The 25,419-nt window shown below is 45.3% G+C and overlaps 1 protein-coding gene across 1 annotated transcript in view; it reads right to left on the bottom strand.

Moving 5' to 3' along the window:
- LOC140191074 (microtubule-associated serine/threonine-protein kinase 1-like) overlaps positions 1-25,419 on the bottom strand; it is a 127,033-nt gene that overhangs the window by 40,593 nt on the left and 61,021 nt on the right. Inside the window, exons 15-17 of the mRNA XM_072248149.1 lie at positions 18,180-18,345; positions 7,423-7,524; positions 333-455 (exon numbers count right to left, since the gene is read on the bottom strand). Of these exons, the coding sequence (XP_072104250.1) occupies positions 333-455; positions 7,423-7,524; positions 18,180-18,345 (391 nt within the window). The remainder of the gene's footprint in view (positions 1-332; positions 456-7,422; positions 7,525-18,179; positions 18,346-25,419) is intronic.

Here is a 25,419-nt window from a genome sequence, read left to right as displayed (position 1 = left end):
AGTAGATAGACAGCTGGGGTGAAATCCTCCATTCTCCCACCAGCCCCACCCTGCCCAGTATTTCCCAGATTCTTTACGGCATCCTCCCCATCATGCTCCAGCTCTTCCAGCTACCTCACAGGTGCTGGAGCTGTACTGAGAATAGTTATGGAAAAAAAATGTTCTCCTTGTAGGTGAAGTCACCCACACTCTAAATCTCTCCAAGCAGAACAGTGGCCCCCAGATCAGTGTTGCCAGGTATTAACAAAATCTCAAAACGTTTATATGTTCCGGCCTCAGCATCCCTCCCTCCAGCTCCATCCCTGCCCTCCGCCCTTGGGAAAGATACTTGCTATCAAAGTAACTGGTGTCTTCCTCAGATTCCAGGTGCGGGATGAATTCAGCCTTCTGTCGCAACAAGCTATTCCAGTCCAGGTCTTTGAAGAAACTGTGTTGCTTCACCTCATAGGTGCCTCCTAGAGAGAGAGAGAGAACAAGGCTGTGATTAGGACAACACGGGATCAATTATTCCTGGTCTTTCGATTGGAGGCATGCAAACCACGCCCTTTATCTCGCTGACTCTCCAGGGAGATGCTTAGAGGGATGTAAAGGACCAAAAACTATGAGAGATGAGGTCACTCACCTTCAGCTCTGGCTCCATTTATAGGCATCCGTTAGTCTCATGAGACCATGGACTTGCACCTTGGAAGGTTTCCAGGGCGCAGGCCTGGGCACGGTTGTATGGAAAACCGGCAGTTGCCCATGCTGCACGTCTCCCCTCTCCACGCCACTGATGTTGTCCAAGGGAAGGGCACTAGGGCCGATTCAGCTTGGCATTGGTGTCGTCGCAGAGCAATGTGTGGTTAAGTGCCTCGTTCAAGGACACAACACGTTCCCTCGGCTGAGGCTTGAACTAGCGACCTTCAGATCATAGACCAAAGCCTTAACCACTTGGCCACACGCTCCACCTGGCTCCATTACACAATTGTTAATCAAAATTACCAATGAAAGTAACTCAATGGATAAAGAAATACAATAGGGCGATTCCAGACAGCTGCAGCTATTATTTTAAACAAATATGTTATCTCTTTTATCCTACTGCTCAGCCTCCTTATACAGCTCTCTTAAAATGCTTTTTCTGAAACCTTTGAGCAATGCAGCTCAAGAACACATGTTGTATTTGTGGGTTCTCCTCATGACTATGAGGATTTCCTCTGGGTGCCCCTGTTTCCTAACACAGCTCAAAGCCGTGCACGTTGGTTGGGTTAATTGGCCCAATAGTCAAGGGGGGTGGTAAATTCTGGGATGATGGTTTGGAGTTGAAGGGAAAGCGGGGAGATTACAAAAATGCAATTAATCTAGGATTAGCATGAATGAGCAGTAGATGGTCAGTGCAGAGTCGATGGATCGAAGGGCCTGTTTCTAATATAGGGAATAGGGGGTATATATGTTGGAGCTCAGCTTGATGTTCAGTAAGGTCAGAACCAAAACACCTGTGATGCACAGGCTAAAAAAAATAAACAAAACTCAAGGAACTTAGCAGGTCAGGAGGCATCCATGGAGGGTAATGGATAGCTGACGTTTCGGCCAAGACCCTTCATCAGTGCAGATGAGGAGTTCCAACCCAAAACTCTTGACTGTGCACTTCCTTCCACAGGTGCTGCCTGACCTGCAGAGATCCTTCTGCTCCAAGTTGCTCCAGATTCCAGAATCTGCAGTTTCCTGTGTCTCCATGGCATTCACCCTGGTCATCCCCTTGCTTTCCAGAGCGCACATGGTTGGTGTTCTGTACGATGTTTATCGCTAAAACAGATCATTTGCCCATCGTCACATTGTGGGTGTTTACTGTGCACCATGATAAAGCAGCACTTTCACCCCAGAGATACTTAATTTGTTTCCTTGCTAATCCCAGCAAGAAAATGAATCTCGGGTTTGTATGGTACATGGTGACATATATGTACTTTCATAATAAATTTATTTTTTACTTAATTGGGTGTAAAAAGCCTCGGGAGGTCCTGAGGTTGTGCAAGATGTGATAGAAGTCCAACTTCCTTCCTTCAAGAAATAAACCAAGACGGGGAATCTTGATATTTTTAAACTCTTGGAGGTTGGCTCCTTTTGCCATTTTCCTCCATTAGTAAAGTGCGAGGTTTATTTTAACAGAACAAGTGTCATCTCCAGGCCTCGTTGAGAATGTTAAAAATAGTATGTGTTAGTTCCCACTCATTTAATAGCCTTTAAGTCTCAAGCACAGCAAGGAATAAACTTCACAAATTTAATAGTTTATTCCTCTACACTTTCTCTTTAGAATTCTCCAAATTGGGACTCTGTCTGCTTTTTAATTTACAGCGTGCTGTCTTGTACACTTTGAGCTCAATGGAGGAAAAGGGATTTCTAATTCTTGCCCTTGTATCTTGTGTCTCCTTTAATAACTTACTTGACATTCTTCCTCTTCAAAGTTCAAAGTACATACATGTTGCCATACACAACCCTGAGATTCATTTTCTTGTGGGCATACTCAATAAATCCATAATAGGATCAATGAAAGACTGCACCAAGTTGGGCATTCAACTAGGTGCAAAAGACTCAAACTGTGCAAATACAAAAGGAAAGAAATAATAATAAAAAAAGCAATAAATATCAAAAACATGAGGTAACATTTCAATGATTAAGTGAATTTGAGTGAAGTTATCCCCTTTGGGTCAAGAGCTTGATGGTTGAGGGGTAATAACTGTTCCAGAACATAGTGGTGTGAGTCCTGAGGCTCCTGTATCTTCCTGATGGCAGCAGCGAGAAGAGAGCATGTCCTGGGTGGTGGGGGTCCCTGATGATGGATGCTGCTTTCCTGTGACAAGGTTTCATGCAAACACGCTCAGTGGTTTTCTCTTTCCTTGCCCCCAGGCTCTTCACTGGCACAAGGCAGCTTATTCCTAGGCTGCCTGGTGGCTTTCTTAAGTTGGCTCCACTAACTATTGTGATGGGTTTCCCCAGTGTAGTACACAAAGTTATGAGTAGCATAGACAGGGCCGACAGCAGTAAACTTTTCTCCAGAGGAAAGGTGTTGTTAATCAGTGAGCTTAGGCTTAAGAGTAAGGAGGTTTCAAGAAGATGCTGGGTGGAGTTTGAGGAGGTTTCACTAGATGCTGGGTGGAGTTTGGGCTGCCTAGAGGGGTGGCAGAGGAAGAGTGTGTCACATTTTAGCAGCATCTAGACGAGGACTTGAATCTCCAGGGAAGAGCGGACTACAGACCAAGTGCTGGTAAATGGTATCAGTAAAGGCGGATGCTTGATGGTTAGAAGAATCAGATTCAGATTCATTTATTTATCACATACACCACCTAGACTCTGGACGTCCATTGTCACACGCCATGTCATTGACCTCTGGGTGTGGAGTAATGAGGAGACTAGTCTCCAGCCTGACCTCTAACTCCTCCACATCGCTGTCCCTTAACCCTAACCTGAACCCTTACTCTTCAACATCCCTGTCCCTGAAACCATCCCTCCAAACTTAAAAGACAACTAAATCTGAGCCATGACCTCGATAGAGACTGCAGCTCGACACCATCTTGACCAGAAGCAAGGAGCTGCCTCCATGCTGTAAGAGCACTGCTTTACCCTCCAGCGGCAGACTACAACCCTGGTCCCATCAAACATTTCTCAGCTTACAGTTCTCCAAGATAAACAGCCATTTCCAGATAAATGACCCATTTATTCAATTAAAATACTGAATTGGTCACATCAGGATAATGCTTCCACCTCAATTGACATTAACATAATAATTAACAATCTGAGCTTCTCTATGCTTCATCTTATTTAAGGTAATCTCAGCAATTCAGTCTGAACAGACCCACTTAACAAAATCTATACTGTAGCAAAAGTGATTAGATTTGAGAATTGTTCTGAATCCATCCATGAAATTTGGCAGTGGAAGAGCCGTGTTTAATGTGATCAGCTGGCAATTGTCAAATGTGTCATGTTCGAGACCGGCCGATTAGGGAAGCGCGCAGAGAAAGCAAACAGCTGCAAGCCCGTAAATGGAAGCAACGATCCATCTGTCTGGGGTAAGACATCGACAGACAGGCCAGAGCGAAAATTTTTAAAAGTGAAAATGCTGGGAACCTGAAATGAAAGCAGAACGTGCTGAGAAGATTCATATGCATTTTATTCACTTTAGTTCACTTCTGGGCTGTGACTGACATTTATGGCCCTTCCTCAACTACCCATGAAAAGATGATGGTGAGCTGTCTTCTGGAACAGTTGCATTCCTTCAGGTGAAGGTGCAAGATAGAAGGTAATTCAACAGCAGGTGACTTGAGGCTTGGCAGAGTCGGGTGAATAGGAGGATTTAACCCAGCTGTGAAACTCAGCTCAAACTTGTCATATATAACAGCGTAGGTTTTGACTCAGAATGCTGTTACTGAGAGGGCCAGGATTTGCGAGGTAATTGGACAGAAAGCATTGGTGTCAGGTTTCAGAATCAGGTTTATTATGTCTGACTTACACTGAGTAGCTGCTCTTTTAGGTACCTCATGTACCTAATGAAGTAGCCTCTCAGTGTAAGTAGGCAGTCTTCTGCTGCTGTAGCCCATCCCCTTCAAGTTTTGACGTGTTGTGCGTTCAGAGATGCTCTTCTGCACACCACTGTTGTAACACATGGTTATTTGAGTTATTGTCGCCTTCCTGCCAGCTTGAGCCAGTCTGGCCACTATCCTTTGCCCGCTCTCATTAATAAGGCATTTTCACTGGCAGTCAGTGGCTTTATTTTGTTTCTTGCACCATTCTCTGTAAACTCTGGAGACTGCTGTGAATGAAAATCCCAGGAGATCAGCGGTTTCTGAGATACTCAAACCACCCGGTCTGGCACCAACAATCATTCCACGATCAAAGTCACTTAGGTCACATTTCTTCCCCATTCTGATGTTTGGTCTGAACAACATCTGAACTTCTTGACCATGTCTGCATGCCTTTATGCATTGAGTTGCTGACTGACGGATTAGATACTTTCATTAACAAGTAGGTGTGTGGGTGTACCTAATAATTTGGCCACTGAGTGTATGTTGTAAAATGTGTTGTTTTATGGCAGTAGTTCAGTCCTTAAAGTTGTTATAGCCGGGGATGGTAATGGGGACAAGCTTCCACTACCTATTAAATGCTCCCAATGGCATGTACCTCAAATAGTCTCTGACAACCAAGTCCAGCTGCTGGCCTACTAAGCTGGACAGAACCATTTCTACTGACAGGAGAAGGGGCGAAGGCAGGTTACTGGCACCTTAGGACTAGTCACTTCGGGCAGACAGGGCTTGTCAGCCATGGCTGGCTGCTCATCTAGAAGGAAAACTCTGATCTCAAACCTCCGCTGCCTTGCGGCTATACCCGCTCATGGGGCAGGCTTCGGGAATAAACCCCCAAGGGGAAAATCTGGAGCTGGAGTCCGTAAGGCAGTCCTACGTTGAGTTCAACGCTGACTGGCAACTCCTGCAATGCTGCTGGTACCAAACCGTATCGGTCTCTGCCGTTCCTTTGGGTTCATCAGATGCATGGTGAGGGGGAGCTTGCTACACAGGCAACAGCTCGCTACACAGGCAACAGCTCACTCTCCGTATTGTACTGCCCAGGCTTGCGTATCTAGACAGCTAGAACATAATATTCATGGTCGATCCTGACCAACGGAGGTCTCACTTACTCATTCACATAAAATATTTAAATACATAAAAATGATGACACTGGTGCCAAGCTGTATGGGTCCTAATGCCCTTCCCTGGGACAGCATCGGAGAGGGGAGACTTGCAGCATGGGCAACTGCCAGTCTTCCATACAACCTTGCCCAGGCCTGCGCCCTGGAAACCTTCCAAGGCGCAAATCTATGGCCTCACGAGACTAACGGATGCCTATACATAAAATATATTATAAATTACAGTAAATAATCATTTGGAGGTGACTTTATTCATCCATAACATGCAGTATGATGGTACCAGAGAGCCAAGGGAGCTGGTGATGAGTTATACAACTTAACGTTTTCTTTATTTATTAAGTGATACATTGCAAAGCCAATGAGCCACACTGCCCAGCAACTCACCTACTTCACCTTAGCCTAGTCACAGGACAATCTACAATAACCAATTAACTTACTCGCCGGTACAGGTTTGGACTGTGGACTTTAACTGGAGTGCCCTGAGGAAACCCTTGCACTCACAGGAAGGACGTGCAAACTTCTTGTAGACTGCATTGGAATTGTACTCTGAATTCAAATGTGGGAGTTCCTGAGCTTCTTAGCATGGAATTGGCCTGTCCTCTAAACCCTAATTTTTATAGATGCACCATAGAAAGCATTCTTCTAGAGTGCATCACAACCTGGTACGGATGTTGTCCTGTCCAAGACCGGAAGAAGCCGCAGGAGATCGTGAACACAGCCCAGCACATCACACAAACCAACCTTCCGTCCTTGGACTCACTTTACACCACACGCTGTCGGAGCAGTGCTGCCAGGATAATCAAGGACACGACCCACCCAGCCAGCGCACTTTTCGTCCCTCTTCCCTCCGGGAGGAGGCTCAGGAGCTTGAAGACTCATACGGCCAGATTTGGGAACAGGTTCTTTCCAGCTATGATAAGACTGTTGAACGGATCCTGACCCAGATCTGGGCCATACCCTCCAAATATCCGGACCTGCCTCTCCGTTTTTTTGCACTACCTTACTTTCCATTTTTCTATTTTCTACTTATGATTTATAATTTAAATTTTTAATATTTACTATCGATTTGTACTCCAGGGACCAGGAAGCACAGAATCAAATATCACTGTGATGATTGTACGCTCTAGTATCAATTGTTTGGCGACAATAAAGTATAAAGCATGTCAAGGAGAACAAAGGGAGACGGGGAGACAGGTTTGAATTTATGTCCTGCCTGCAGTAAGGAGGAGACACAAGAGTCTGCAGATACTGGCATCTGTAGCAACAAACAATCTGCTGGAGGAACTCAGAAGGTTGAACAGCATCTGTGGGATATTTGGGGCTGTTAATATTTTGGGTTGAGACACTGAAGATGCCTTTCCTCCCACAGTTGCTGCTTGACCCACTCAGTTCCTCTAGTCAATTATTTGTTGCTATAGGAGAAGAGGGTTTGTTAATGATTTCAATTGTCAGCGTTACTCACACCAAGAAATCACAGTATGTGGCCCAGTTAGGAATAAGCTGAACAGCACCCTGTCTTTTTTTTAAAAAAAGAGTTACAAGTGCAAAACTTCCAAAATGTCTTGATACTGAAGATCAGCGTGGATCATGTTAAATGGTGGAGCAGGCTCAAACGATTGAATGACCAACTACTTCCAGGCATCTGGGTTTCCAATCTCAGATTCAGAGGGTAACAACTGAGCAGGAGGCATATGGGAGAGAAAAGCTGAACATCCTAAATAATGGTCCCACCAACAGACGAGGCTGCCTACCTGTTCCCAGGCGGTCCAGCGGGTTTGGCTGCAGGAGGCTGGAGATGAGGTTCTGGGCGTCAGCAGGGAGAGCCTCATCCCCCTCAGGCCACATGATATCATCTGGAAACAGAAGATGGCTTTCAATACAAGGATCTGCAATCAGATAGACTCGGCCACCGATTGTCTTTAATTACAATCCCGTTAAATGTTTGTTAACTCTTTCGGCCCTATTAAACGCCTGACCTTTCTGAATGGCTCTGGTTTACACAAATACTAAGTTTATTGTACCTAATCTTCCGGGCTGCTGACTGGTGGTTCTACCTGGAACGAGTCTCTGACCCAGTCCAGGTGAAGGAGGGTGAATTCTGGAGCAACAAACGATCCACTGGAGGAGCTCAGTGGGTTGAGCAGCATCTGCAGGAGAAGGGACTGTCCACACTTTGGGCTGAAACCCTCCAGCAGGACGCAAAGGTTCTCGGATGGGGTGACTCTGGAGGTGGTGGAGGGATTAGGTAGGCAACGGATACTATGCTGAGTTGTGATCTTATGGCAGAGAAGATACTGGTGCATTTTTAAAAGAGGACAAGCCAGTTGCAAGGTTAATTTATATTACATATTTTAAATATACCCTTTCTCCAAGATGGCTGGCATTGAAACCCTTATACCGACATGTTGGTCCATAGCCTCCTCTGCTGTAACGATGGGGCCACACTCAGGTTGGAGGAACAACTCCTCAAATTCCATCTGGATGGCATAAATGTCACTTTCTCTAATTTCTGGTAATTCCTCCCCCTTTCTCCCTTCTCTCTTTTTCCACGTCCCCTTCTGGCCACCCTCCCATCCCTTTTCTTCTCCTCACCTGCCCATCACCTCCCTCTGGTGCCCCTCCTCCTTCTCTTTCTCCCATGGTCTATTGCCCTCTTCTATCAGATTCCTTCTTCAGCCCTTCACCTCTTCCACCTCCAGCAGATTCATCCCCTCCCCACCCACTCACCTTCCTCCTAATGTGGTCTCGCGTATCACCTGCTCACTTGAACTCCTTCCCCACCCCGCAACTTCAGGCTTCTGCCCCCGTCCTCTCCAGACCTGATGAAGGTTCTCAAGCCTAAAACTTTCAAAGTGCACTTATTATCAAAACATGTATACAGAAAACAACTCTGAAATTCGTCCTCCCACAGGCAGCCTCAGAACAAAGAATTCCCCTCTATAGTTGATGCTTGACTTGCTGAGTTCCTCCAGCGGTTTCTGTACGCTGCTATTTCACTATTTGGAGTAGATGTGATGCCCCCACCGAGGAAACAGGGCAGATGCAACACCTCTCCAAGGACTGTACTGTTAATCTTCTAGGAGGGTGAAGCTGCCTGATACCAGGGTGCACAGGACCAGTTTTCATGCCTTAGCTCCGCATCAATAATTGACAAGCTGCAGGGGTTTTGCCAGGGGTCCAGCACAAATTATCCACCACTGTTCCCGTATCAAAAAAGACCAAGGTAACATGCCTGAACGCCTGGCGTCCTGTCGCACTCACCTCAATAATAATCAAATGCTTTGAGAGGCTGGTCAAGGATTACATCTGCATCCTGCTGCCACTCAAACTGGACCCCCTACAATTCATCTACCGCCACAACTGATTGACATATGATGCAATAGCCACAGCTCTACACACTGTCCTTACATTTCTGGAGAAACAGGATGCTTATGTGAGAATGCTGTTCTTGGACTACAGTTCAGCATTCAACACCATAGTTCCATCCAGTCTCAACAGGAAGTTCAGAGACCTCGGCCTTGACCCTGCCTTGTGCAGCTGGATCCTGGACTTCCCGTCAGATTGCCAGTGGTAAGAGTGGGCTCCCTCACCTCTAACCCTCTGACTCTCAATACAGGAGCCCCTCAGGGCTGCGTATTGAGTCCCCTCCTTTACACCCTCTATACCCATGACTGTATTGCCACCCACAGCTCCAATCCGCTAATTAAATTTGCCGGCGACACTACATTTATTGGCCTTATCTCAAACAATAATGAGGTGGCCTGCAGGGAAGAAGTCATCTCTCTGACACAGTAGTGTCAGAAAACAACCTCTTCCTCAATGCCGCAAAAACAAAGGAGCTGGTTGTGGATTACAGGAGGAATAGAGACCGGCTAATCCCCATTGACATCAATGGATCTGGGGTTGAGAGGGTAAACAGCTTCAAGTTCCTCGGTATGTACATTACCGAGGACCTCACATGGTCTATGCACACCAGCTGTGTGGTGAAAAAGGCACAACAGCGCCTCTTTCACCTCAGACCGTTGAGGAAGTTTGTTATGGGCTCCCAAATCGTAAGAACTATCTACAGGGGCACAATTGTGATCATCCTGAGTGGCTGCATTACTGCCTGGTGTGGGAACTGTACCTCCCTTAATCGCAGGACTCTGCAGAGAGTGGTGAGGACAGCCCAGCGCATCTGTAGTTGTGAACTTCCCATGATTCAGGGCGTTTACAAAGACAGGTGTGTAAAAAGGGCCCGTAGGATCATTGGGGACCCAAGTCATCCCAACCACAATCTATTCTAGCTGCTACCATCTGGGAAACGGTACCGCAGCATATAAACCAGGACCAACAGGCTCCAGGACAGCTTCTTCCACCAGGTCATCAGAGTGATGAACTCACGCTGATTTGAGTGTACTTTATATTACATCAACTATTCTATTTATTATAAATTACTATGATTGCACACGGCACATTTAGATGGAGATGTAACATAAAGATTTTTACTCCTTGTATGTGAAGGATGTAAGAAATAAAGTCAATTCAATTCAGTTCAAAATTTAGAAAGATCTTCAACAAATTCACTTAAGCTCAAACAAAACTTGATTTCAGAATCAGAATCAGGTTTAATATCACTGGCATATGTCATGAAATTTGTTGTTATGCAGCAGCAATACATTGCAGCAAATTAAATAAGTACTGCAAAAAGAGTAGTGAGGTAGTGTTCATGGGTTCAATATCCATTTAAATATCTGATGGCAGAGGAAAAGAAGCTGTTCTTGAATCGTTGAGTGTGTGCCTTCAGGCTCCTGTACCTCCTCCCTGATGGTAGCGATGAGAAGAGAGCGTGTCCTGGGTGATGGGGGTCCTTAATGATGGATGCCACTTATTTGAGGCATCTCCTGGAAGACGTCCTGGATGCTGGGGAGGCTAGTGCCTAAGATGGAACTGACTAAGTCTACAGCTCTCTGCAGCTTAGTCCAATCCTGTGCAATGCCTCATGCCCCATACCAGATGGTGATGCAGCCAGTTAGAATGCTGTCCGTGGTACATCTGTAGAAATTTGCTAGCCTTTGGTGGCATACCAACTCTCCTCATACTCCGAATGAAATATAGCCACTGGTGTGCTTTCTTCATACTTGCATCAACATCCAGGATAGATCTTCAGAAATAGCAGAAGTCTGGACTTCCTAAATTATGATGTAACTGGGGTCTTTGGTGACATATCAAATCTCCTCAAACTCCTGATGAAATATAGACTTTGTCTAAAGCACAACCATCAGGCTGCTGAACCAACGAGGGTAATCTCACTCACTTCAAATCTGAACTGATTTCAAACCTACAGGCTCACTTTTCAAGAACTTTACAACTCATGTTGTCAGTATTATTTATTTATTTCCTATTTGCACTATTTGTCTTCTTTTTCATGTTGGTTCTCAGTCTTTGCTTGGTACAGCTTTTCATAAGTTCTGTTGTATTCCTTTGATTTTCCTGTGAATGCCTGAAGAAATTGAATTTCAAGGCAGAAAATGTATTTAGACAATAGATTTACTTTATACTTCAGTGAGCCTACATTGGCTTCCAACTCTAGGAAAGGCATCAGGATAATGACTTCATTACCAAGTTTTGCAGCTTCATTGGGAAGAACGGCCAGGATATTCTACGCTATCACAGTCCTTATGTTCTCCCCTTGTTCTGTCCTACTTGCCCCTCCCTCTGTGCTGATGGCTCAGCTCACTAACTTTTCCTATATAATTAGAGGAAAGGTGTTCCCATCTGGGGCCAGGAGGTACAGGGTTAAAAGTTTGTGCAAAAGATGAATAGGGGGATGTAAGGAAAGAATTGAGACAGATTATAACCTAAAACTCAGTATCCATTGGGGAACAAACAAACAGAAAATCTGCAGATGATGGAAATCCCAGCAACACACAGAAAATGCTAAAGAAACTCAGCAGGCCAGGCAGCATCTATGGAAAAGAGTACAGTCAATGCTTTGGGTTGAAACTTTTCGGCAGGACTGGGGGAGGAAAGCTGAGGAGATTTAAAAGGCGGGGAGAGGAGAGAGAGAAGCGCTAGGTGATAGGTGAAACCTGGAGGAGGAGGGATGAAGTAAAGAGCTGGGAAGTTGATTGGTGAGATGGTAAGCACCTCCGTCCGCAACAACATACAGGATCTTCCAGTAGCCACCCACTTCAGCTCTGCTTCCCACTCCCATTCGGATATGTCCATACATGGCCTCCTCTACTGCCATGACGAGGCTAAACTCAGGTTGGAGGAGCAACACCTCATACACCGTCTAGGTAGTCTCTAGCCCCTTGGTATGAACATAGAATTCTCCAGCTTCCGGTAATTCCCTCCCCCTCCCTTCCCCTATCCCTATGTCACTCTGCCCCCTCCCCCAGCTGCCTATCACCTCCCTCATGGTTCCACCTCCTTCTACCACCGATTGCGTTTTCCCCTATTCCTTCTTCACCTTTCCTGCCTATCCCCCCTGCTTCCCCTCCCCACCCCTTTTGTCTTTCCCCTTACTGGTTTTTCACCTGGAACCTACCAGCCTTCTCCTTCCCACCCTCCCCTCCCCCCCACCTTCTTTATAGGGCCTCTGCCCCTTCCCTCTTCAGTCCTGACGAAGGGTTCCGGCCTGAAACGTCGACCGATCTTTTCCACGGATGCTGCCTGACCTGCTGAGTTCCTCCAGCATGTTCTGAGTGTTGATTGGTGAGATGAAGTAAGAGGGAAAAGGGGATGGGACATGGAGGGGTGGGTTTGGGGGGCATTACTGGAAGTTTGAGAAATTGATATTTGTGCCATCAGTTGGAAGCTACCCAAACGGAATACAAGGTGTTGTTCCTCCAACCTAAGTGTGGCCTCACCATGACAGTGGAGGAGGCCATGGATGGACATATCAGAATGGGAATGGGAATGGGAAGTGGAATTAAAATGGGTGCCACTGGGAGATCAAGCTTGTTCTGGCGGACGCAGTGTAGATGGTCGGTGAAGCGGTCTCCCAATATATGTCGGGTCTCAGCAATGTAAAGGAGGCTACACCGGGAGTACCGAACACAATGATCCCAACAGACTCACAGGTGAAGTGTCGTCTAACCTGGAAGGACTGTTTAGGACTGGATGGTAGTGAGGGAGGAGGTGTAGGGGTAGGTGTAGCATTTGTTCCGCTTGCAAGGATAAGTGCCAGGAGGGAGGGACAAATGGACAAGGGAGTCAGGTAGGGAATGATCCCTGCGGAAAGCAGAAAGTGGGGGGAGGGAAAGATGTGCTTGGTGGTGGGATCTCAGAAGTGGCGGAAGTTTCGGAGGATTATGTGCTGGATGCGGAGTCTGGTGGGGTGGTAGGTGCGGACAAGAGGAACCCTATCCACTGGGGTGGCGGAAACAGTGAATCAGGGCCCTCAAAATGGATTTGGAAAGATATTTAACAGGAGAATAATCTGCAGAGCTGTAAGGTAAAAGGATTTGTTGGAGTGGGGAAGACTGATGGAATTGCTCAACTAGGAACTGTTGGACTGAATGGCCTCATTTTGTGCTATACTAATTCTTCAGTTTGAATGAATAATGGGCAACTTGAATCTCTGACGTAAAGTTTGCAGTCAGTGACAAAACAATGTTGCTCCCCTTGGACAAATACCCCAAGATCTGGTGATTTCACTGTTTACTACTTTTAGACCCAGCACCAGTGATGTCATCAAGCTAGCTGAACAACCAATCACATTAATGTCACAGACAGGAAGCAAGGAAGTTTTTTTAATTGACTTTTGGGTACATCACGCAAAATGCAAAACAAAGACTGGAGCTAAGGGAGCTGAAATATCATAAATAAACTTACATGTATTTTAATTGGATATTTTCAATTAAAAATAATTAAATTAGACACACCAAATTTTTTTTAAGGGTCACATAATTTTCTAAGCAGTTTTTATGGTTTACTGCATCATTATAACTAACTTGGACTTCATATGAATATACATAAGGTTTTCACAATAATTTACAGTGGGACCTGCTTGTAAATTATCTGATTCACCACAGTTAGAGTGTACTTCTTGGACATGCAGACTGGTAGGTTAATTAGCTGCTGTAAATTGCCCCAAGTGTGTAGACGAGGAAGATGATGAAAAAGTAAGGACAATAAAAGAAGTAGATTAATTGGGTAGCGGGGCGGGGTAGAGATACTATATGTCTCTACATAAGAAGGTGAAAGGTGCTCCTTCCCTCCACTAGCCTGCAGGTCACCCCTGGGCCAGGTGTAGCACCACACCCCCCCACCCCCCGATCAAGGTCACGTGAAGCCGTGGGAGCAGCTGGTGCATGTCACAAGGTCCTGGTTTTGCAATCACTGACACCAGGCAGACAATCCCTCAAGTGTATTGATAATGGCTGGGGTCACCCGTCTTGTAAAGACACTGCACAGAAGAAGGAATTGGAAAATCACTTCCGTAGAAAAATTTGCCAAGAACAATTATGGACCACAATTGCTTACATCATATAACCATATAACGATTACAGCATGGAAACAGGCCATCTTGGCCCTCCTATTCCGTGCCGAACTCTTACTCTCACATCATATGGCACATAATAAATGAACGATCTGTAGAATTGTTGTAAATGGACCATCAATGGTCTGTACAGACTTGCTGGGCCGAAGGACACGTTTCTGTCCTGTATTTTCCTACTGCTGTATGACTTCAGTGTGGGTGCACTGAAGAAGGTGACAAACCCACATACTCTAAAAATGTAGGTGATTGTTGGGGTTAACTTTGGCATTTATTGTATGGTGGGCACCAGCTGGAGGTGGGAAGGAGGGTCCAACACTTTTTACCCAACTCCCTCTCCATCTTAGCCAGACATGTAAGGTAGTCCAGCTTACCAGTGCCCATACCAATGGTGCCTCAGGGGGCTGGTTAGACCAAAAGGGGAATTACTCCTTATTTATTTGCCAAATTAACAAACCCAGGGATTAATATAGTACCACACCCAAATGTAGTTTTGTCTGCTGAGCTACGTTTTAATCATCTAACACAAAAAGAAACATTCAAATAAATAAATTTTCTTTAACTAGGGCCTAATTACTAGAAGGTCCTATTAATCATTAGGACCTTACCAGGGCCTAGTCGCTAATCAGAATCAGAATCAAAATCTCTAGCATACGTCACGAAATTTATTAACTTTTTAGCAGCAACACAATGCCATACATGAATTACAGAAAAAATGAATTACAGTATGAATATATATATATTAAATAATTAAGTTAAATAAGTAGTACACAAAAAGCATTGAGGTACAATGTCCATTCAGAAATCAGATGGCAAAGGGGAAGAAGCTGTTCCTGAAACACTGAGTATGTGCCTTCAGGCTTCTGTACCTCCTCCCTGATGGTAGCAAAGAGAACAGAGCATGCCTGGGGCGGTGGTGGTCTTTAATGATGGACGCTGCCTTTTTGAGGTACCGCTCCTTGAAGATGTCCTGGATACCTGGAGGCTGTGCCCAGAATGGAGCTGACTAATTTTACAATTTTCTGCAGCCTACTTCGACCCTGTGCAGTAGCTACTCTCCATGGTACATCTGAGGAAATTTGCAAGTGTTTTTGGTGACATACCAAATCCCCACAAACTCGTAATGAAATATAGCCACTGTTTTTCTTTCTTTGTAGCTGCATTGATGTGCTGGGTCCAGGTTGGGTCCTCAGAGATATTGACACCCAGGAACTTGAAATTGCTCACTCTCTCCACTTCTGATCCCTCAATGAAGACTGGTGTGTGTTCCCACATCTTACCCTTTCTGAAGTCCTCAATTAGTTGTTTGGTCTTACTGACGGTGAGTGCAGGGTTGTTGCTATGACACCACTTAACTAGCTGGTATGCCTCGCCTCTGTATGCTTTCTCATCACCATCTGAGATTCTGCCAATGATGGTAACACCCTGTCTGTACTCACTGGAGCTTAGAGAGTGGGAATCTCATTGAAACCTATTGAATATTGAAAGACCGAGATAGAGTGGATGTGGAGAGGATTTTTCCTATAATGGGGGAATCTAGGACCAGAGAGCATAGTCTCAAAAAAGAAGAAAGCCCCTTTCAAACAAAGATAAGGAGGAGGAATTTCTTGAGCCAGAGGTTGGTGAATCTATGGAATTCATTGCAACAGAAGTCTGTGGAAGCCAAGTCACCAGTATATTTAAAGCAGAGGTTAATAGTTTCCTGATTAGTAAAGGCATCAAAGGTTATGGGGAGAATGCAGGAGAATGGAGTTGAGAAGGAAAATAGGTCAGACATGATGGAATGGCGAAGCAGACTTAATGGGCCGAATGCCCTAATTCTGTTCCTATGTCTTACGGTCTAAGGTCTAATCCCTGATCCAGTGAATTTCAACAGTTGGTCATCCATTAACTAGAAGGACAGTCATCGAATAAGCTGGAACAGACAGAGCTTTTCACAGGAGGAACCTTTCACCGGAAGGGCCTGTGAATTTGTGGAATCATGCATTATGTTCATTCAACTTAAGACAGGAACGTACAAATGATTTTTTTCCCCTTCTGCTTTTGTGAGCCACAGAAGCTAACTCTAAAATTCAGGGGGAGTATTCCATCAAACTTATACACATGGTAAGCACTGGGGATGAAATACACTCAGCGACCTTGTTACTGGGTACACCACGGACTCTGGTGTGGTCTCTGCTGCTGCTGTACCCATCCACTTCAAGGTTCGACGTGCTGTGCATTCAGAGATGCTCTTCTGTGCACCACTGTTATAGTGTGTGGTTAATAGAACATAGAACATAGAATAGTACAGCACAGTACAGGCCCTTCGGCCCACAATGTTGTGTCGACCCTCAAACCCTGCCTCCCATATAACCCCCCTCACCTTAAATTCCTCCATATACCTGTCTAGTAGTCTCTTAAACTTCACTAGTGTATCTGCCTCCACCACTGACTCAGGCAGTACATTCCACGCACCAACCACTCTCTGAGTAAAAATCCTTCCTCTATTATCCCCCTTGAACTTCCCACCCCTTACCTTAAAGCCATGTCCTCTTGTATTGAGCAGTAGTGCCCTGGGAAAGAGGCGCTAGCTATCCACTCTATCTATTCCTCTTAATATCTTGTACACCTCTATCATGTCTCCTCTTATCCTCCTTCTCTCCAAAGAGTAAAGTCCTAGCTCCCTTAATCTCTGATCATAATCAATACTCTCTAAACCAGGCAGCATCCTGGTAAATCTCCTCTGTACCCTTTCCAATGCTTCCACATCCTTCCTATAGTGAGGTGACCAGAACTGGACACAGTACTCCAAGTGTGGCCTAACCAGAGTTTTATAGAGCTGCATCATTACATCGTGACTCTTAAACTCTGTCCCTCGACTTATGAAAGCTAACACCCCATAAGCTTTCTTAACTACCCTATCCACCTGCGAGGCAACTTTCAGGGAGCTGTGAACATGTACCCCCAGATCCCTCTGCTCCTCCACACTACCAAGTTTCCTGTCTTTGTACTCTGTACTTTGTACTCTGCCTTGGAGTTTGTCCTTCCAAAGTGTACCACCTCACACTTCTCCGGGTTGAACTCCATCTGCCACTTCCCAGCCCACTTCTGCATCCTATCAATGTCTCTCTGCAATCTTTGACAATCCTCTACACTATCTACAACACCACCAATCTTTGTGTTGTCTGCCCTCTTGTCAACCCAACCCTTCTACCCCCACATCCAGGTCGTTAATAAAAATCACGAAAAGTAGAGGTCCCAGAACAGATCCTTGTGGGACACCACTAGTCACAATCCTCCAATCTGAATGTACTCCCTCCACCACGACCCTCTGCCTTCTGCAGGCAAGCCAATTCTGAATCCACCTGGCCAAACTTCCCTGGATCCCATGCCTTCTGACTTTCTGAATAAGCCTACCATGTGGAACCTTGTCAAATGCTATTTTCAGCTTCCTGTCAGCTTGAACCAGTAAGGTCATTCTCCTCTGACCTCTACGCATTAACAAGGCATTCTTGCCTGCAGAACTGCCTCTCACTGGATGCTTTATTGTTTTTCACACCATTGTCTATAAAATCCAGAAGCTGCTGTGTGTGAAAATCCCAGATCAGCAGTTTCTAAGATATTCACACCACCTCATCTGGCACCAACAATCATTCTACCACTCTAAGTCGCTTTGATCACATTTCTTCCCTGTTCTGGTTTGGTTTGAATACCTGAACCTTTTGACCACACCTGCATGCTTTTATGCATTGAGGTGCTGGCACACGATAAGCTGATTAGATATTTGCATCAACGAGCAGGTGTACAGGAGTACCTAATAAAGTGGCCACTGAGTGTATGTTCGCTTTTGCTGTTGGGATTTGTTCATGAATGATCCATTCACACAAAAATAATTCATCTAGTCCTAGCTTATAAATCTTCAAATGAACAAAATTAGGATACAGTTGATGATAATTAGTTGGCCAGTGTTCCTTGGTCTATTCTTCGCTCACATTCATTTACAGGTTCCAAAAGTAAGCAAATTCAGGATCACAAACTCACCACTGATGACTTGGCCAAAGAGCTCCTCGGGGGTGTCACCAAAAAAGGGCACACAGCCCACCAGGAATTCGTACAGGATGATGCCCATTGCCCACCAGTCAACTGGCTTCCCATAGCCCTGCCGAAGAATGACCTCAGGGGCAATGTACTCAGGGGTTCCACACACCTGCAATGGAAATAACAAGGTCAGTAGGTCCTGAGCAAACCCCACTGCATTCCTTGACAACCCCAACTCATCCATGGGTCCCACATTCTGGAATTCATTCCCTAGTTCCATGATCAGCCTTACCAGAGACTCTCACATCCCACAAAGAAAATCATTAAAAACAGTAAAAACTAGTGGCTAATAGAACACCAATATATTTTTTATGAACTCCAGTACCTGATAGAAAATCCAGAATTGAATATCATGGCTATGCAAGATAGAAACATAGAAAACTTACAGCACAATACAGGTGCTTTGGCCCGCAATGCGGTGCCGAACATGTACTTACCTTAGAAATTACCTAGGGTTACCCATAGCACTCTATTTTTCTAAGCTCCATGTACCTGCCCAGGAGTCTCTTAAAAGACCCTATCGTATCTGCCTTCACCACCATCGCGGCAGCCCATTCCACCCACTCACCACCCTCTGCATAAAAAAACTTACCCCTGACATCTCCTCTGTACCTACTTCCAAGCACCTTAAAACTGTGCCCTCTTGTGCTAGCCATTTCAGCTCTGGGAAAAAGCCTCTGACTAGCCACAAGATCAATGCCTCTCATCATCTTATACACCTCTGTTAGGTCACCTCTCATCCTCCGTCGCTCCAAGGAGAAAAAGCCGAGTTCACTCAACCTATTCTCATAAGGTATACTCCCCAATCCAGGCAACATCCTTGTAAATCTCCTCTGCACCCTTTCTATGGCTTCCACATCCTTCCTGAGGTGAGGCGACCAGAACTGAGCACAGTACTCCAAGTGGGATCTGACCAGGGTCCTATATAGCTGCAACATAACCTCTCGGCTCCTAAACTCAATCCCATGATTGATGAAGGCCAATGTACCATATGCCTTCCTAACCACAGAGTCAACCTGCGTAGCAGCTTTGAGTGTCCTATGGACTCGGACCTCAAGATCCCTCTGATCCTCCACACTGCCAAGAGTCTTACCATTAATGCTATATTCTGCCATCATATTTGACCTACCAAAATGAACCACCTCACACTTATCTGGGTTGAACTCCACCTGCCACTTTTCAGCCCAGTTTTGCATCCTATTAATGTCCTGCTGTAACCTCTGTCAGTCCTCCACATTATCCACAACACACCCAACCTTTGTGTCATCAGCAAATTTACTAACCCATCCCTCCACTTCCTCATCCAGGTCATTTATAAAACTCACGAAGAGTAGGGGTCCCAGAACAGACCCCTGAGGCACACCACTGGTCACCGACCTCCATGCAGAATATGAACCGTCTACAACCACTCTTTGCCTTCTGTGGGCAAGCTAGTTCTGAATCCACAAAACAATGTCCCCTTGGATCCCATGCCTCTTTACTTTCTCAATAAGCCTTGCATGGGGTACCTTATCAAATGCCTTGCTGAAATCCATATACACTACATCTACTGCTCTCCCTTCAACAATGTGTTTAGTCACATCCTCAAAAAATTCAATCAGACTCGTAAGGCACTACCTGCCTTTGACAAAGCCATGCTGACTATTCCTAATCATATTATGCCTCTCCAAATGTTCATAAATCATGCCTCTCAGGATTATCTCCATCAACTTACCAACCACTGAGGTAAGACTCACTGGTCTATAATTTCCTGGGCTATCTCTACTCCCTTTCTTGAATAAGAGAACAACATCCACAACCCTCCAATCCTCCAGAACCTTTCCCGTCCCCATTGTTGATGCAAAGATCATCGCCAGAGGCTCAGCAATCTCCTCCCTCGCCTCCCACAGTAGCCTGGGGTACATCTTGTCCAGTCCTGGTGACTTATCCAACTGGATGCTTTCCAAAATCTTCAGCACATCCTCTTTCTTAATATCTACATGCCCAAGCTTTTCAGTCCACTGTAAGTCATCCCTACAATCGCCAAGATTCTTTTCCGTAGTGAATCCTGAAGCAAAGTATTCATTAAGTACCTCTGCTATCTCCTCTGGTTCCATACACACTTTTCCACTGTCACAGTTGATTGGTCCTATTCTCTCACGTCTTATCCTCTTGCTCTTCACATTCTTGTAGAATGCCTTGCGGTTTTCCTTAATCCTGTTCGCCAAGGCCTTCTCATGGCCCTTTTTCACTATCCTAATTTCATTCCTAAGCTCCTTCCTGCTAGCCTTATAATCCTCCAGATTTCTAATATTACCTACTTTTTAGAACCTTTCATAATCTCTTCTTTTCTTCTTGACTAGATTTATAACAGCCTTTGTACACCATGGTTCCAGTACCGTACCATCCTTTCCCTGTCTCATTGGAACATACCTATGCAGAACTCCATGCAAATATCCCCAGAACATTTACCACATTTCTTCTGTACATTTCCCTGAGAACATCTGTTCCCGTTTTATGCTTCCAAGTTCCTGCCTGATAGCCTCATATTTCCCCTTACTCCAATTAAACGCTTTCCTAACTTGTCTGTTCCTATCCCTCTCCAATGCTATGGTAAGGAAGATAGAATTGTGATCACTATCTCCAAAATGCTCTCCCACTGAGAGATCTGACACCTGACCAGGTTCATTTCCCAATACCAGATCAAGAATAGCCTCTCCTCTTGTAGGCTTATCTACATATTGTGTCAGGAAACCTTCCTGAACACACCTAACAAACTCCACCCCATCTAAATCCCTCGCTCTAGGGAGATGCCAATTGATATTTGGGAAATTAAAATCTCCCACAACATCCCTGTTATTATTACACCTTTCCAGAATCTGTCTCTCTATCTGCTCCTCAAAGTCTCTTTTACTATTGGTGGCCTATAAAAAACCCCCAGTAGAGTTAGTGACCCCTTCCTGTTCCTAACTTCCACCCACAGAGACTCCGTAGTCAATCCTTCCATGACTTCCTCCTTTTCTGCACTATCTCTGATCAACAGTGCCATGCCCCCACCTCTTTTGCCTCCTTCCCTGGCCTTTCTGAAACATCTAAAGCCTGGCACTCTAAGTAGCCATTCCTGCCCCTGAGCCATCCTAGTCTCTGTAATGGCCACAACATCATAGCTCCAAGTACTGATCATCTGCTTTGTTCATAATACTCCTTGCATTAAAATAAACACATCTCAAACCATCAGTCTGAGCGCGTCCCTTCCCTATCACCTGCCTATCCTCCCTCTCGCACCGTCTCTAAGCTTTCTCTATTTGTGAGCCAACTGCCTCTTCCTCCGTCTCATCAGTTTGGTTCCCAACCCTCAGCATTTCTAGTTTAAACTCTCCCCAGTAGCCTTAGTAAACCTCCCCGCCAGGATATTGGTTCCCCTGGGATTCAAGTGCAACCCATCCTTTTTGTACAGGTCACACCTGCCCCAAAAGAGGTCCCAACAATCCAGAAATCTGAATCCTTGCCCCCTGCTCCAATCCCTCAGCCACGCATTTATCCTCCACCTCACTCTATTCCTATACTCAGTCATGTGGCACAGGCAGTAATCCCGAGGTTACAACCTTTGTGGTCCTGCTTCTCAACTTCCTTCCTAACTCCCTGTAGCTGTGCAGAAGTGTGTAGGTAATGCACTTGCAGAGCTCTGGTGTAATTAACTAACTAATTGCACTGGGGCTGTTTTCCATGACCTCATTTTCTAAACTTAACGTCTCAATAGTAAATAACCACTTCACCATCACACTACTCCCATTTTCCAATGGAAACATCAAAATCAAAACTGCATATTGTTGGATTAGGGTGTTGAATTGTTTTTTTTTGTAATTTAACTTTCTTACGCTTGATTATATAATGACCTGCAAGTGTATCATTGTTCAATAGATTTTCAGTAATTGTAGTGTAGCTGGTGTATTTTTCTAGAAGTTACTCTGCAGCCTGTGCCATGCCACTGAACTTGACTATTTATCTTTATCACTGGATTGTGTCTTCCTCTCTAGTCTGAATATGATATGACCAGTTCCTTTCCTTTCTCTGTTTGTTCTTTGTTCTTGCGACATCCAGGCACTAACAAGTTCTACGCCTCATTCTTGACTTCCGAAGCACCTCTGGATCAATGTCACCAGATCCAAAAGTACTCCTTGAGAGATGACCAGCAGCATTGCTGGGGCACCACAGAGCTTCACAAGCACTGGGTTAGTGCATTAGCTAGGAGTTGATATTCAGATGGCATTGAAGTCGTAAATATAAAATGCTTGCTTGACAAAACTAAGTGCAAGAAATTTAAGGATTGAAAGCTTTAAAGCCTCAACATCACATCTCTGCTCTTGTATTCTCAACCTCTTGAAACTGAAAGGGATGAATAAGATGGAGGCAGGAAAGTTGTTTCTATACTTCTAAAAGTTTAAGGGCAAAAGTTTAGGGGTAACATGAGGGGGAACTTCTTTACTCAGAGCGTGGTAGCTGTGTGGAACGAGCTTCCAGCCGAAGTGGTTCAGGCCAGTTCGATGTTGTCATTTAAAGTTAAATTGGACAGCTATATGGACAGGAAAGGAATGGAGGGTTATGGGCTGAGTGCAGGTCGGTGGGACTAGGTAAGAGTAAGAGTCCAGCACGGACTAGAAGGGCCGAGATGGCCTGTTTCCGTGCTGTAATTGTTATATGCTTATATGGTTATTACATCAGTGCTTTTCTTACCACAGAATTCCCAGACTTGCCAATCTTCTTTTGACGTGCTACCATATTTAACATGGGAAATGTGGCAATAAATGAACATAGCACATGGCGATGCAATGAACTAGGGTGGTAGAGTAGTGTAGGGGAGGGCACAGCACTGTAACAGTATTACAGTGCCAATGGCTCAGTGTCAATTCCACCACAAATTCGGCACGGACACCGAGGAGCAAAGGACCTGTTTTGTGCTGTATTCCTCTACATAATACAGCTCTGGAGATTATAGGCAGAAATATAGACAAATTTGGGGTGATTTAATCCAAGTTGATTGAAAAGGAATCCTACAGGAGGCTGAACTGAACCACATCTGATATTACATGTCATTGAGGAGTAAACTTGGGCAGGGGAAACACTTAAAAGACATCAATCCCCTCGGGAAGAGGATGTCATAGGCACCAGGCTTGATACTAGAAATGCTTAGTCTTCTTTGTTACTCGCTTCCCTTCTCAAGTTTGGAGCTGGATTATTTGTCATCTTTTGAGAAGGTTCTTGTCCTTCCAGTCACTGCTGAAGGAAGGTTAAGAACAAGCAGCTACCTCAGGGCTAACATGGTAACACTGCTGACTGCTTCCCCGGGCCCACCAGACTGAGGCATGAGCAGCTGTGTGGTATTTAAACCGGGAGGCCTGGGAGACAAAGTAAAAGTGGACGTCTTGCTCCTCAATCAATCACTACTCAAATGAGCTGTAGAAATGGAACAGTTCCAACCCTTCACCAGATGAGTCCACTCCAGCAAAGTATGGTAGATATGATTGCTTTGGAGTGAGTACTGGAGACTGCAGAGGAGGTTCACTGGGATGGTGCCTCAATTTAGTTATGGGGAGAGAGTGTATATGCTACAGCGATACACAAAATGCTGGAGGAACTCAGCATCCAAGGAGCAGAACAAACAGCTGACGCCTCAGGACAAGACCCTGCCCCAGGACCAGAAAGGAAGGGGGAAGAAGCCAGAATAAGAAGGTGGTGGGGACAAGGGGAAGGAGTGCAAGCTGACAGGTGATAGGTGAAGCCAGGTGAGGGGGGAGGAGAGGGATCAGGGAGGGGAAATTAAGTAAGAAGCTGAGAGGTGATAGTTTGGGAAGGAAAAGGTCCAAAGAAGGAATCTGATAGGACAGGAGAGTGGACCATGGGAATAAGTGAAGGAGGAGGGGCATTGGGGGGAGGTGATGGGCAGGTGAGGAGAGGAGAAGGGGTAAGAGGGCAGCCCCAATGGGGAATGAAAGAAGAGGGGAGGGGGGGAAATTACAGGAATTTTCACTTGCCAGTTTGTACACCTCCCCCTCCCCCCAGTAGCTTTTTTTTTTTGCTTCTTGCCCCGTTCTTTCCAATCCTGATGAAGGTTCTCGGTCTGAAACTGGTTTATTGAGATCCTCCAGCATTTTGTGTGTTGCTCTGGATTTCCAATGTTGGCCGATTCTCTTGTGTTTTGGCTAGGCTTTGCTTGTTTTGCAGTGTAAGAAGCTGAGAGGAGTATATATGACTATGAGAACCAGAGATAGGGGAGGTCATCAAAATCTTTTTCCCAAGTTGGGGAATTGAAAACAAAAGTTTAAAGTGAGGGGAAGAAACTTCAAAGGGCATCTGAGGATAAATTTTAGATGAAGTTATTGAAATCAAGGGCAGCTGGTAGTGTAATGCTTTACAGCACCAGCTGTAAGATCGGGATTTGACCCCCACTGCTGTCTGTAAGGACTTGGTATGCACTTCCTGTGACTAAGTGGGTTTCCTCCAAGTGCTCCAGTTTCCTCCCACATTCTACAGGCATACAAGTTAGGGTTAGTAAGTTGTGGGCAAGATATGTTGGCACCAGAAGCAAAGCGAATCAGCTGGCTTTAATGCCTAAGGGTTCTTCAGTCTCTCACTGCTACTGTCAGAGGTGCCCAACCTGCTTCAAAAGGGCGACAATGCCATTGTCCAAGAAGAGCAGGGTGAGCTGCCACAATGACTATTGCCCAGTTGCACACACACCTACTGTGATGAAGAGCTTCAAGAAGTTGATCATGCCCAGAGTCAACTGCTGCCTAAGCAAGGACCTGGACCCGCTGCAATTTGCCTATTTCCATAGTAGGCCTAGAGCGGATGCAGTCTCACTGGCTCTCCACCCAGCCTTAGACACCTTGGACGACATCAATACCCACAGTACGCCCGGCTGCTGTTTACTGGTTACAGCTCAGCATTCAACACAATCATGTTGAATCTAAAGATATAACTGGTTACTGCAAATCACTCCTTATGCAGATGGACTGAAGGAGGATCGGGGAGCATCAATGGCTATGTGACAGAAAATAGGTTATAGGGAAATAAGAGGGAGAATTGGACTGACATCATAGGACCGATGGACCAAATGGCCTCATTCTGTGTCATAAGAACACTTGAGAAACGTTGCAAATCCTCCCATCGTTTGAGCCCAGTTCATACTGAACTATGATCTTCT

This window comes from Mobula birostris, chromosome 32 (genome assembly GCF_030028105.1).
Source record: "Mobula birostris isolate sMobBir1 chromosome 32, sMobBir1.hap1, whole genome shotgun sequence".
Lineage (NCBI taxonomy): Eukaryota > Metazoa > Chordata > Chondrichthyes > Myliobatiformes > Myliobatidae > Mobula > Mobula birostris.
Note: the sequence above shows the minus strand (reverse complement) of the source record. Positions and strands in the feature narration are given on the sequence as shown.